The sequence below is a fragment of the Prionailurus bengalensis genome, chromosome E1, assembly GCF_016509475.1.
Source record: "Prionailurus bengalensis isolate Pbe53 chromosome E1, Fcat_Pben_1.1_paternal_pri, whole genome shotgun sequence".
Lineage (NCBI taxonomy): Eukaryota > Metazoa > Chordata > Mammalia > Carnivora > Felidae > Prionailurus > Prionailurus bengalensis.
Window position 1 is genome coordinate 37,316,114 of NC_057347.1, and position 12,664 is coordinate 37,328,777.

At 36.1% G+C, this 12,664-nt stretch overlaps 1 protein-coding gene across 1 annotated transcript in view; it reads right to left on the reverse strand.

Moving 5' to 3' along the window:
• The window catches only part of NPEPPS (aminopeptidase puromycin sensitive), a 95,335-nt gene that overhangs the window by 25,649 nt on the left and 57,022 nt on the right, over positions 1-12,664 (reverse strand). Inside the window, exons 4-9 of the mRNA XM_043584229.1 lie at positions 6,412-6,533; positions 4,864-4,971; positions 3,197-3,397; positions 2,655-2,751; positions 2,510-2,543; positions 1,553-1,667 (exon numbers count right to left, since the gene is read on the reverse strand). Coding sequence (XP_043440164.1) covers positions 1,553-1,667; positions 2,510-2,543; positions 2,655-2,751; positions 3,197-3,397; positions 4,864-4,971; positions 6,412-6,533 — 677 coding nt within the window. The remainder of the gene's footprint in view (positions 1-1,552; positions 1,668-2,509; positions 2,544-2,654; positions 2,752-3,196; positions 3,398-4,863; positions 4,972-6,411; positions 6,534-12,664) is intronic.

Consider the following 12,664-nt stretch of genomic DNA (forward strand, 5'->3'; position numbering starts at 1 on the left):
AAAAGCAGTACTGCTTATATAAATATTGGGTAAAATGAACAGAAATATGGCAGTAAGTAGTTCAGTAATGAATGTTGTTTTAAGTATTTATGGAATACAAAATTTCACCTGTTAATAAGAATTAATAGTAGCGTGGACAAGGAATATAAGTGAGTCACAGATAAAACCAACTTAAACAAAAACCAATTTTTTAGAAAGAGATCATAATCTAAGTTTCATTAAAGCTGATTAAATCTCTTAAAAAAAGAAATCAATATAAGAATCCACGATAGAGATGCTAAAGGACTAATGCAATGGTGAAAAACAAAAAGGCATTAAAATTCTGGAAAGATCAGATGTTTTCAATACTAGGTGATGAAAGGCTATTTGTCTAAGTGCTCTGTGCACTTATTTAACTAGTAGCTCCCACGAAGATAAGCTGGTACAGAGCTAGCTATTCACCAACCTATCATTAAGCCCTTAAATTTCACTTAATGAAACAACTGACATCTAACAACTAGAACAGTTACTCAAATCCAGTAAAAAGTTGTTTTAAAAGCAATATGAGAATGTGCACATATCCCCCCACTAAAATGTATTGCTGGTAGTTTACTAGCACACTTAATTCCACATGAAATTATATGTCAAAAAATTTTTTTTACTCCTACGTAAAATTGTAAACATCCAAAGCAAAAGGAAATGGTTTAATCTCAAGGGCTGGCTTTCTTTAAAAACTCTCTCAGACATGTAATAGTTGTTAAATGCCGTACTTTCTTGCTTATTCCTGTGACATATGGACTCAACTAACATCCAAGTCAGGTTCTGCTCTTTGGCAACCTAAAATGCTATCAGGGAATTTGGCTGGCTCCAGAATCTCCAGTTCTTTCTTTGCGGAGGTACTTCTAGTTCACTCATTAAACCCTGTGCTCCCAAGCTCTAACATAGTTGGCTGCCATTGATAGCACTTACTTAGAGTAAGAGGGGAAAGGTCAAGACTTAAGGACAGAGATCATTCACTGTAAACATTATAATAAACAATAATCTCAATGGAACAGTTGGAAATTTTAATATAATTTATAGTTATTCCCTACTTTCTTTGCTTCCGTTTCTATTAAATTTCAATGTAATATTTTAGTCAATGAGACAACTGACCCCTAAAAGCGTTTCAGCCTAATCAAAGATCACGTTGTTATTTATCAGGTTATTTTTCAGCTACTGGACTACATAATAAATATTCCCAAGAAACTAGTGTCAGGCTGGCATCTCACTGCACGGAATCTCTGTACCTAAAAGGAACCCCTGTCACCCAAATTAGTATGACTTCCCATTTGTAGGCAAACCCTACAACAGTTTAGGAAGTACTTTGTGTTGAATAAAGACTGTCCACGTGCTCCTGGTTAATACTGAGATTCTGATAAACACTTTTCAAAGTGGACCTTCTAAAATAAAGATTTTCTATGATTCATTTATTTTTTAGCACAGTGTGCCAGTCAAACCTGAAATACTATGTAGCCAAAATAATGTACAGCAGGATGAAGACAAATATATTTGAGCACTTAAAAATATTAAATACCATAGTAACAAGATTTCCAAACCATTGATGGGCGAGTTCATGTCCCACAACCAGAGCAACCCACTGGCGTGATGAAGAACAGGAGTTTTTTGGATCGATAAGCAATGCAGTCTCCCTGTGTTTAAAAAAAAATTTTTTTTAAACAATAAAAGTATTGCAATAAAAGCAGGCATGCACAAGTGGGGGAGCTCCCCCCACTAAATAAGATGGTCAAGTTAGGCTTTAGAGATATATCAAGAAAACATTTCCTCCGAGTATACAAAGGAGAAAAAGTTCTGGGAAGATTAAAAACTATTCCAACAGAATTCATACAACAGAAGATCAAAGGTGTGACACAAGTTAAATCATCAGTTTGTAAATAGGACAGCTGCCTGAAATTTTTAAAGAATTTAGTCTGAGGGATTAGACTATTGTGCTAGACAGAGACAGAAGACAGTCCTTCCATTAAAAGAAGGGGACTGGCAAATTGGGAGAAGATGCATTCCACAGTCCGGAAAAGAACACTGAACAGGCTGTCCAAAACTTAACTCATTGAAGCAGGCAGGGCAAAAACTTGTTTACAGACCCTGCTTTAAAAATTATACAACCCACATGTTTGTATTGTGGTGACAGACATGTAAAAACCTGGCCAGAAAATATTAAAGCAGAGAAGGTTCTTCAAGCTGGAAAAATAACTGAAACTTCTGGGAGGAAGAGAAGGCACCGAAATGAGAAACTCAGCCAAAAATAGATCTAAAAATGTTACTAATGCCAGATGCTCACTTTAAAATCTTACAATCTCAGATAGTAGCACCAGAGGGTGTTCATGTACATTCCTGAAATGTGCACAGAAGTGGGGGAGGTAGGAGAATTTACCGCAGATCATAAGGCAGAAGCTACTCAACTGCAAGTAGGTGTGAACCTCTTACGAAATCAGTGATTGAAAAGACAAGGCAGGGGAATGTATCATTAACATACCTATAAGTAACAAGGCCCCAGTTCTCCATGGCACCTTCATAAAATAAATACAAACATTTATTGATATATGTACATAACTCTTCCTCAAAATCACAAAATTCAAAAAAGGTATTACAATTCAGCAATAAAATGAAATTTACTTTACCAGCTGCAAAGTCTGCAATAGCAATGAGATCAATTTTAGGTAGAGGATAAGGAACATTGAAGTAGTCCTTATAAAAAGGCAGGGTTTTAGCAGCAACCTACAAAAGTATAAACAAAAGAACCACCTGATAAATATTTCATTGTAGTTCATATAGAAATCCACACAGGAATCCTGTTGCAAGCCAAAGCACCTCAAGTTACTAGAAACCAACCCTGGGGAGCCCTACCTCCAAAGACTACCTTAGCCCCAAGCTTTGTTAAGGTTGGCCATTTAAAACTTGGTATGAAAAATATATTACTTATTTTCCCACCCACTGTCTGGATAAATAAATGCCACTCTAATATTCTCTTAATCATTATCTTGTAAAATGTTAATATAACACCAAGGTTGGTAGTTCCAAAATTCTATTAAAAATAAAATCAACGTAGCACAACAAATTTCAGACTAAATTATAAATAATTGTACTAATAATTGATCAGAAATGTAAATTCCCCAACCTGGAGTTATGGACTGTTGGAACAATCCTCTTCAAGTACATTTACCTCTAACGCAAATTTTCCTTGCTCTGCTTTGCCAACAGGGGTGTAAACACGGACACACACACCATCTTTTGACCTTGTTTCTACAAAGTCATATTCACCCACAACAAATGCCACCAGATATGTAGACATGACAGGTGTGCGGGCAAACTTCACTTCCACTACATTTTCATCATCAGGGTACGGTTTCCGATCAATTACATTCTTTAAAAAAAAAAAAAAAAAGAAAAGAAAGAAAGAAAGAGAAAAAGAAACAAAGAAAGAAGTAGAAAATTTAAACAGGTTTACATTAAATACTTTAGAGGAAATACTAGCCATAAACTGTGCTGCCTCTCCGCCCCCCTTTCCAGTACTGCTTACTGGAATTCAACCATTGCTTTCATGCTGTCAAAACCTCTCCCATTAAGAAGGATAGGAGCACCTGGGGGGCTCAGTCGGTTGCGTGTCAGACTTCGGCTCAGGTCATGATCTCGCAGTCCATGAGTCTGAGCCCCACGCTGGACTCTGGCTGACAGCTCAGAGCCTGGAGCCTGCAGCCTGCTTCAGATTCTGTGTCTCCCTCTCTCTCTGACCCTCACCTGCTTGCGCAGGAGCACGCACGCTCTCTCTCTCAAAGGTAAATAAACATTAAAAAAAAATTTTTTTTAAAGGATACATTAAGAGGTTGGGGGCTAAAGTGTTAAAACTACCAAGGATCTGTGAGAGAAAAGCAGCAACTTTTCCTGGATAACCTATTATATGCCGGCACTGGGATGTAAGACCTCAATGCTTTTCAAGTGAAAGAAGGATAGAGGGCAAATAACTATTAATGAAGTGTAATTGTGAAATCTACATTTCAAAGGGTACAGATTTCTAAATTTAGCGCATTCTCTATACCAAGGCTGGTTCTAAGCAAATTTGTGGAAGAATCTCCACTTTTACCTACAGAGTTCCTCATTTCTTTTTTGTTACCCCTCTTTTTCCTATTCAGGCTCTCCATTTCCTCAAGATCTCTCTATTCTTTCTTCCAAGGAAGACTTACTCAAGAACAGACCTGATAATTTCATTCATACTAAACGGTAAAAGAATATCTCAGTTTAATGTATTATTCTCCTTTTAGGAATATTCGAGAAGAGAATGGCATTCTATCTATGGAATTCTCTCTACCGATAAAGGAGGCAAAAGCCAGTTATTTTCAGGTACAGTAGGCTTTTCCAAGTTCCCCAGATTCATATTATAGGCTATAGGGTATTCTCTGTCTTAATCAATATACTTCATGTGGTAAATGCCTACTCTATTTATGAAAGAGATCAATGACATCAGTGAAAAGAGCATATTCCAAGAGTACAATCAACCAAAAACCTAAATACACACTTCATTATATGGCTATATCTTTTGGCATTATTAACAAGAAAGCCAGATTTTTTTTTCAGGTAATATTTATTAAACTCATCACTTATTTAGTTTTCCAAATTAAAGTTTATAAGGAATTTCTTCCATGAGGAGGGAAATTCCAAATAAGGCAGTTTTAAAAAAGAGGGCTTACTGGAAATAAGAAAACTAACATTTATGTTCCCATTCTGTATCAAGCGTTGTGTGCTAGGTGGTTTCACGCTATTCCATCTAACCAGCAAACTAAATATTCTAAACACTTATTCAAAATTTAAATATACTTACAAACACATACATACCATATTTGATAAAGCTACTCTGTCTTTAGGAACAACCAACGAGATATCAAAAGTTGCTTTGATGGCAGGCTCATCCCAGCAAGGGAAAGCCCTCCGAGCATCCGTAGCCTTAAGAAAAGAATATGAAATCTAAATATTACTGAATTAACCTAACCAACTATTTCATGAAGTAACTGCCATTGTCTTATTTCTATCATCCATTCCTTCACTTGTTTAAATGTTTACTTTCTACTCAGTGTCAGGCAACAAGCTAGGCAGTGACTACAAGGAGAACATAAGGCTTACTATCACTGCCCCATCAGCAACCCCAAACAAACAGAAACAAACAATAAACAATAATCCAGGAATTAGGTCTGCTACAGGTCTTAACAGTCTATAGTATTAGACTATTTTAGAATATTTTTAACAAAACATTTCAACATTTCAAAAATTCAATGTAAATGGCTTCAGCAGTAATGTTACAAAGCACAGAGCATAGGAGAGTCAACAAGTACACAGTAAGGATTCAGAGCTGGGAACACAGGTTGCCTCTCTGGATTTATTAACCGCCCCCCACCCCCACCCCGGCCCAGCCCGAATCTTCGATGTGCTTTGTTCTTCATCCGAAATGACAGCAACAGGAATAAAGGCAGATGCCCTCATCAGTTCTAAACAGGTCATTCGTTTAATGGCATTTCCATATACTACACATAAAACTGCCACCACTTGACCTACTTAAAGAGACCTCATTTTTTCCTTTAAAAATAAACAAAGAACAAATTAATTTGTTTTTTAAGAAAGGCATCTGGGTGGCTCAGTCAGTTGAGCATGTGACTCTTGATTTCAGCTCAGGTCATGATCTCACGGTTGTGAGAATGAGCCCCACGTTGGGTTCCACACTGAGCATGTAGCCTGCTTAAGATTCTTTCTCTCTCTCCCTCTGCCCCTCTCCCTCGCTTGCGCTCTCAAAAAAAAAAAAAAAAAAGGGAGCAAACTTGTTAAGCAAAATAACGTTTAGTGGTTCAGTTTTGAAAGAAACTTGAACAAAACAGAATGAAGTAAAAAAAAAAAAAAAAGAACCGATGACAAGACGCTGTATCTTGAAAAGAAGGAACAAAATATGCAGAAGTAGAGGAAGCACATACTTTTGGAAAAAAGTTTCTCCAAGGAAAATGTTAGATGGCTGGCTGCACTCTAAAAGAAGTTAAGTAAATGATGAATTCATTCTACTTACTTATTTGAAAAGTAAATAGGGTATAAGGAAAGAAATGGTAGCACAGAAAACTTTTCGATTAGGAGCAGCAGCAGTAGGTAAATGAATTGATACCAGAAGAAATTAAATGAATTAACATGGATAAGATTTAAAAGTTTCTAAAAAAAAACCAAAAAACCAGTTTCTCAAATATCTAAAAGACAAAGTGATGAAAGCTCTCAAAAATTCATTTGAGGGACAGACATTAGACATAAACCAATATGAAGGGAACAGAATAATCATGCAAATAATAGAACAGAACTTTGTCAGAATGTTTATACATCAAGATCGTAATATTTTAGAGAAGAATACCATACCTCAAACTGTGTGACAGCAGCATAACGCACCTCTCCAGAAGGGGTAGTATATTTACTTCTGTAGAAGCCTTTCATTTTGTCATTCAGCTCTCCAACAAAATCTATCTTTAAGGTTCCTGTACCTGTGATTGAAAATGAATGAAAACCACTTTAATATAGATATTGGTTCAAGTTATTAAAAATATGTCCTTAAGACACTAACTTCGTTGACCTGTTACAATGTTCAACTCATTCTTTCCTTTCTCAAACACTTCTCCCAGCAAAGGAGAGAATACAGTATTTACTAAAGGAAATGGCAGACTAATCCTAAAGTAAATCTTAACATCATATTTAGGGTGACTGCTTATAAAGTTCTTTAACTGTATTGGGGCGCCTGGGTGGCTCAGTCAGTTGACTGCCCGACTTCGGCTCAGGTCATGATCTCACGGTTTCTGAGTTCGAGCCCTGCGTCGGGTCTGTGCTGACAGCTCAGAGCCTGGAACTTGCTTTGGATTCTGTGTCTCCTCCTCTCTCTGCCCCTCCCATGATCATGTTCTGTCTCTCTCTGTCTCTCAATAATAAATGTTAAAAAAAATTTTTTTAAGTTCTTTAACTGTATTAACTTCATCTCAAATCACCAATACATAAAGATAAAAACAAAAGAGGAAATGAACATTTGTTAATAAATGTATGACATGTTACTGTGCATGGTGCTTTAAAAATATTTAGAAACTTGAAAGTTGGTATAGTCTCCATTTTTTTCAGATGAGGAAACTGACTTCAATAACTTGCTTGAGGTCACACGATTAGTAAGCAGCAAGAATGAGATAAAAATTTAGGCCTGCTTAATCCAAAATTCATGTCCTTTGCCAATTATGCCATATAAATTGGTCCATTTAGATGAATTCATGCCAATTACTCTATCAGTAAGATAAGACCTTATCTGTTCAATCCAAATGGAACACTGATTCCCTACTTTTGTAAGGAATTATATATGGAAGATCAATGATTTGGCTAGCAAAGGGGCATAAAAACTCTTATAGTCACCTCAATCATTTGAAATGATAAAAGAAATACATTTAATCAATAATTACTAAATGCAAATAAAAATGCAACTTGAATATATATTCTATTATTGTATAAGGGCAAACCAAATTAGACAAAATGGGAGTTTTTGTGAGTATATATACTTTCTTTCACAACAGAAAAATTATTATCTATAGTCATCTATGAAATTCAGATGCATGACAAAACAATAATCCCATTCTACATTTTACAAATTAAACCCCCCCAAAAAACCAACCAGAAAAATGTTGACTTTTACTTGATCCTTTTAAAAGTGCCTATTTATAACAAGAGCTAGAGCATGGGAATCTAACAAATCAAAGACATAGTATGATTATAAAGTAATTAGGCAATCATTCTAAAACATTTTATACCCTAATGTTTTAAACTGTCATTTTGGAATGCCACAGAGCAATGCCACTGACATTGTTTAAAATGTTCTTGACTCTTTATCTTTCTGACATATCCTTTTGGATGTTCTCAAAGTCAAATCTTCACCTTGCAAAATTCAACTTTTTTAAAAAGGTCCAAAAGTCACGAAGAGTCCAAGTCTACAGAATAAGTGAATGACAAACTGCAAACTGTTTCTGGACAAAACACTGTGGTCTATTAAGTATGTCAATTAAGTAATTAAACTGATTTCCTTATGTACCTCAAACTCATTCTGAAAGTAATTTCAAGTGAAAACTTCAGACCTTTGTGGCAAAGTCATCACTCAACAAAGTGCCATGTTCTATTTTTTTTAATTTTTTTTAAGTAAGCTCTACACGCAATGCAGGGCCCGAACTCATGACCCCAAGATCAAGAGTCGCACGCTCTCCTGATGAGCCAGCCAGGCACCCAAAAGTGCCATATTCTTAAAATAATCATGCTGGGAAAAAAACTGAAGTTTATTTAAATAAATGTTTGTGACTCTGATTTTTTAAAAATCAGACATTCTGTCTGAAGGGGACAATGAATACTTTCTTAAAGAGAATGACAGATTACTGGGACAGTAAATAAGAATACAATAAAAGAATGTGAAAGAATTCTAAATGAGTGATACCAAATGATATGTATATATAGTATTATATACTAAAGAATTATAGTATAAAATGTGTTTTCTTTAGGAATTCACTAATCTTTAAAAAAGCAGATATAGTCACATTAATAAAGTTTATAAGGAATATCTAATAGATTCTAAAAACCCACTACCTTTAAAGGGAAGTTGTATGATGCAATGTTATGTTGCAATTCCCATAAATGGAAACTGCCAGTCTGTTTTCACTAAGTCAACTGTTAAAATTTCTTTTATGTAATTCATACTCCATGGAAAATCTACTTTTGCCTTTTCCTATTTGGAATACAAATGGATTCAAAACTCGTAACTAAATAAGAAAGGCTGCTTACACTTTTACTCGGTTTTAAATCTCCAAGGCCATCAAACCATAACAAGATACTGATAGTGACCACTTCCAAAAAAGTGGCATACTAAACAAAATACAAAGTATTGGAAAAGGTTATTACCTGAAATTCAAACAAAACACAAGTTAAAGTTTTAAAAAATCATTAATAAATTTAAGTAGTGTTACATACAATACTAATTACAAAATGCTTACACTAATATAGAATTTTAGGGCAAAAACAGGAGAGAAAAGACTTCTTAATAAACGTCAACTTATCAAATTTATAGCATACTGAAGAACTGATTGCCAGACTGTCTAATTTTATACCTGTTTGTGTACAAAATTTACATTGTTCCTCACATTAGACACCTTATTTCAATATCCAGTGTATGCAATACTTATCTGCTTGGAATGGTAAACCTTTTAAAACATACAATAAATTCATTTATAAATTAAACAACAGAAAAATTGCAACTTCTACCAAAAACTCTATTTGCTATCCTGCTTAGGATAGAACTGCTATAAAACCTCATGTAGACCTTGAAATACTTCAATAAAAATTTAATGAGCCTACTAAATGCTAAAAAATTAAAGACAGATTAATTTGTATAAAAAAAGAGTAAAGGTCTCTGCCTTCATGCCACCATTTCCTGTGAACCTGTTTTTCACTCTTCGAAATGTCAGTATCACCCGGTATTTCTCCAAATACACACACAATTAAGGGGAAAAGAAGGGCACAGAATATGATGTGTGGCATGCTAACCTTTATGGGTTTTTTTTTTAGGTTGGTTTGTTTGTTTAGAGAGAGAAAGCCAACAAGGGAGGGGCAAAGAGGGAGAATCCCAAGAGGACTTCACCCTGTCAGCACAGAGCCGGATGCAGGGCTCAAACCCACAAACCATGAAATCATGACCCAAGCCGAAACCAAAAGTCGGACATTCAACCAACTGAGCCACCCAGGTGCCCCTAACGTCTGTGTTCTTAAACAGTATATACAGACATGTTTACAAAACTATGGAATAGTTTTGAAAGGATACATAGGAAACTGGTTGCTTTTGAGTAGAGCTGAGTTAGAAAGGACTAGAATGGCAAACACATTTCCACTATATATCCTATGAATTTTATTTAAACTTTTATGTTTTATTTATTATTTGAGAGAGAGAGAGAGAGAGAGAGAGGGCAAGCGAGCTTGCATGGGGGAGGGGTGGGAGGGGATTTTTCAGAGAATCTGAAGCACGCTCTGTGCTGACAGGCTGACCGCGGCAAGCCCAGTGCAGGACTCAAGATCATGAAACTGAACAGAAGTCAGACACTCAACCGACTGAGCCATTCAGGTGCCCCTTTATTATTATTTTTTAATGTTTATTTATTTTGAGAGAGAGAGAGAGCGAAAGAGAGAGAGAGACAGAGAGAGAGCGACAGGGAGAGAGACAATCCCAAGCAGGCTCAGAGCTGTCAGTGCAGAGCCCTATGCGGGACTCTATCTCATAAATGGGAGATTATGACCTGAGCAAAAATCAAGAGTCAGAAGCTTAACCGACTGAGCCAGCCAGGCACCCCAACTCTGTGATTTCTAAATACCTTGCTTATACAGCTATTTCTTCATTTTTCAATTTTACATATTATTTTCTTTTTACTATAGAAAGTAAAGTTTTAGCTAAATTACATCTCCCACTCCTTTATTTTTTACAAAGAGTTAATTTTTTTTTTATGACCATGCAAATCTGAAAATATCTTCATTTTACCCTCTTTAAATTCACAATTTGGCTAAGCACAGAATTAATTCTAGGTTGAGAATCATACTCATTCATAATTTTGAAGGAATGGCTTCATTAGGGTCTAGTTTCCATTGTTCCTGATGGTCTACTACTATCCCTTTTTTAAAAACAAAATATCATCCATTCAGGTATAGTTGACACACAATGTTACATTAGTTTCAGGTATAAAACATAGTGATTTGACAAGTCTATAAGCTTTGCAGTGCTCATCCAAGTGTAGCTACCACCTGTTACCATACAAACTATTACAATCCCACTGACTATGTTTTTTATGCTGTACTTCTAATCCTCCCCAACTTATTCTATAAAGGGAAGCCTGTATCTCCCATTCCTTTTCACCCATTTTACCCACTCCCCAGTCTACTGTTACTTTGATTCCTGAACTTGGAAGGTAACCTGCTAGCATTCCCTCCTTCCTCCCAACCCCCTGACTTTGGGGAGAAACTCTTTGAGAGCCTCACTTTTATCCCTGGAAGTTCTAAGATTTGCAATGATACGACATTTTTTTACATTTATTAAGTTAGTCCCTCTCGGTGGTGTACCTTTTCAAAATGAAGATTCCAATCCCCTCAGTTCAAAGGAATTTTCTTGTTTGTGTCTTTAATAATTTTCTCTTCTCATTTTCTCTGTCCCCTCTTCTACTAGATGGATGTTGGTTCTGATAGATTGGTCCTCAAATCTTCTTCCCGTTTGTAAGATTCCTCTATTTCATTTTCCAAAACTTCTATTGAGTTTTTTCTTTCTTTTTTTGTTTTACGTTTTTATTTATTTATTTTGAGAGAGAGGGCACAAACATGTGCGTGAGAGGGGGCAGAGAGAGAGGGGGAGAGAGAGAATCCCAAGCAGGCTCTGCACTGTCAGTGCCCAGCCCCACACAGGACTTGAACTCATGAACCATGAGATCATGACCTGAGCCGAAATCAAGAGTCAGACGCTTAACCGAATGAGCCATCCAGGCTCCCTAGGTTTTTTTTATTTCTACTGTATTATAATTTCCAAAGTTTTCTTGCTCTAATTCTGTTTGATAACATTCTGTCCTGTTCTTATTTGATGAATGTGCTATTAACAATATCTCTAAGGATATTCATTTGTTTTGTGGGTTTTTTTGTGACTTTATTTTTGTCTTCTAGCAAGTTTCTATATTTCTATTATTGTCTGGTTTTTGACTCTTTCATAGAAGTTTAGTCAAATATCTGGTAATTGTTGCCCCAGTGACTTTGGGCTTGGCCATGCTATTTGCTTCAACCAGTGAAATGAGAATGGACATCAAGTATACCACCATTCGTGCAGAAGCGTTAAATGTATCTTTATGGTTTGTTTCTGTCCCCATCCCTGAGTTGCAGAAGCTGCTTACTACAGGTCCTAGAAAGAGAAGAGTTGTGAGTTGAGTGGAGCTCTTAGGTAAAGGTGGAAAGAAGGCTGCAGCAGTCCTCAGGGCTGTATGTAAGCAAGAATTCTCTGCTGTAAGCCACTGAGATTTGTCATCCCATTTGTAGATGAAAATGTATGTATATACTTCTACATAGATGAAATATTTCTTTTTTTTTTTTTTAATTTTTAAAAATGTTTATTTATTCTTGAGACAGAGACAGAACGTGAACAGGGGAGGGGCAGAGAGAGAGGGAGACACAGAATCTGAAACAGGCTCCAGGCTCTGAGCTGTCAGCACAGAGCCCGATGCAGGGCTCGAACCCACAAACTGTGAGATCATGACCTGAGCCGAAGTCAGACACTTAACTGACTGAGCCACCCAGGCGCCCCTAGATGAAATATTTCTTGAAGGATTCACCAGATGATGGAAGTGGAAGGGATCAGAGGAAGAGAAATCTCAATTTTTATGTTGTATTATTCAGTATCTTTTAATACATGTTCATGGCAAAACATTTATTTTTATGATCATTTCATACAAGAAATCCTAGTTAGAAAAAGGCAAAATGAAAAGAGGACTGAAATAAAAAATAAAACTTCTCCGATTTAAAATTTTTCTAGGGGTGCCTGGATGGTTCAGTTGGTTAAGTGTCTGACTTCGGCTCATATGATCTCATG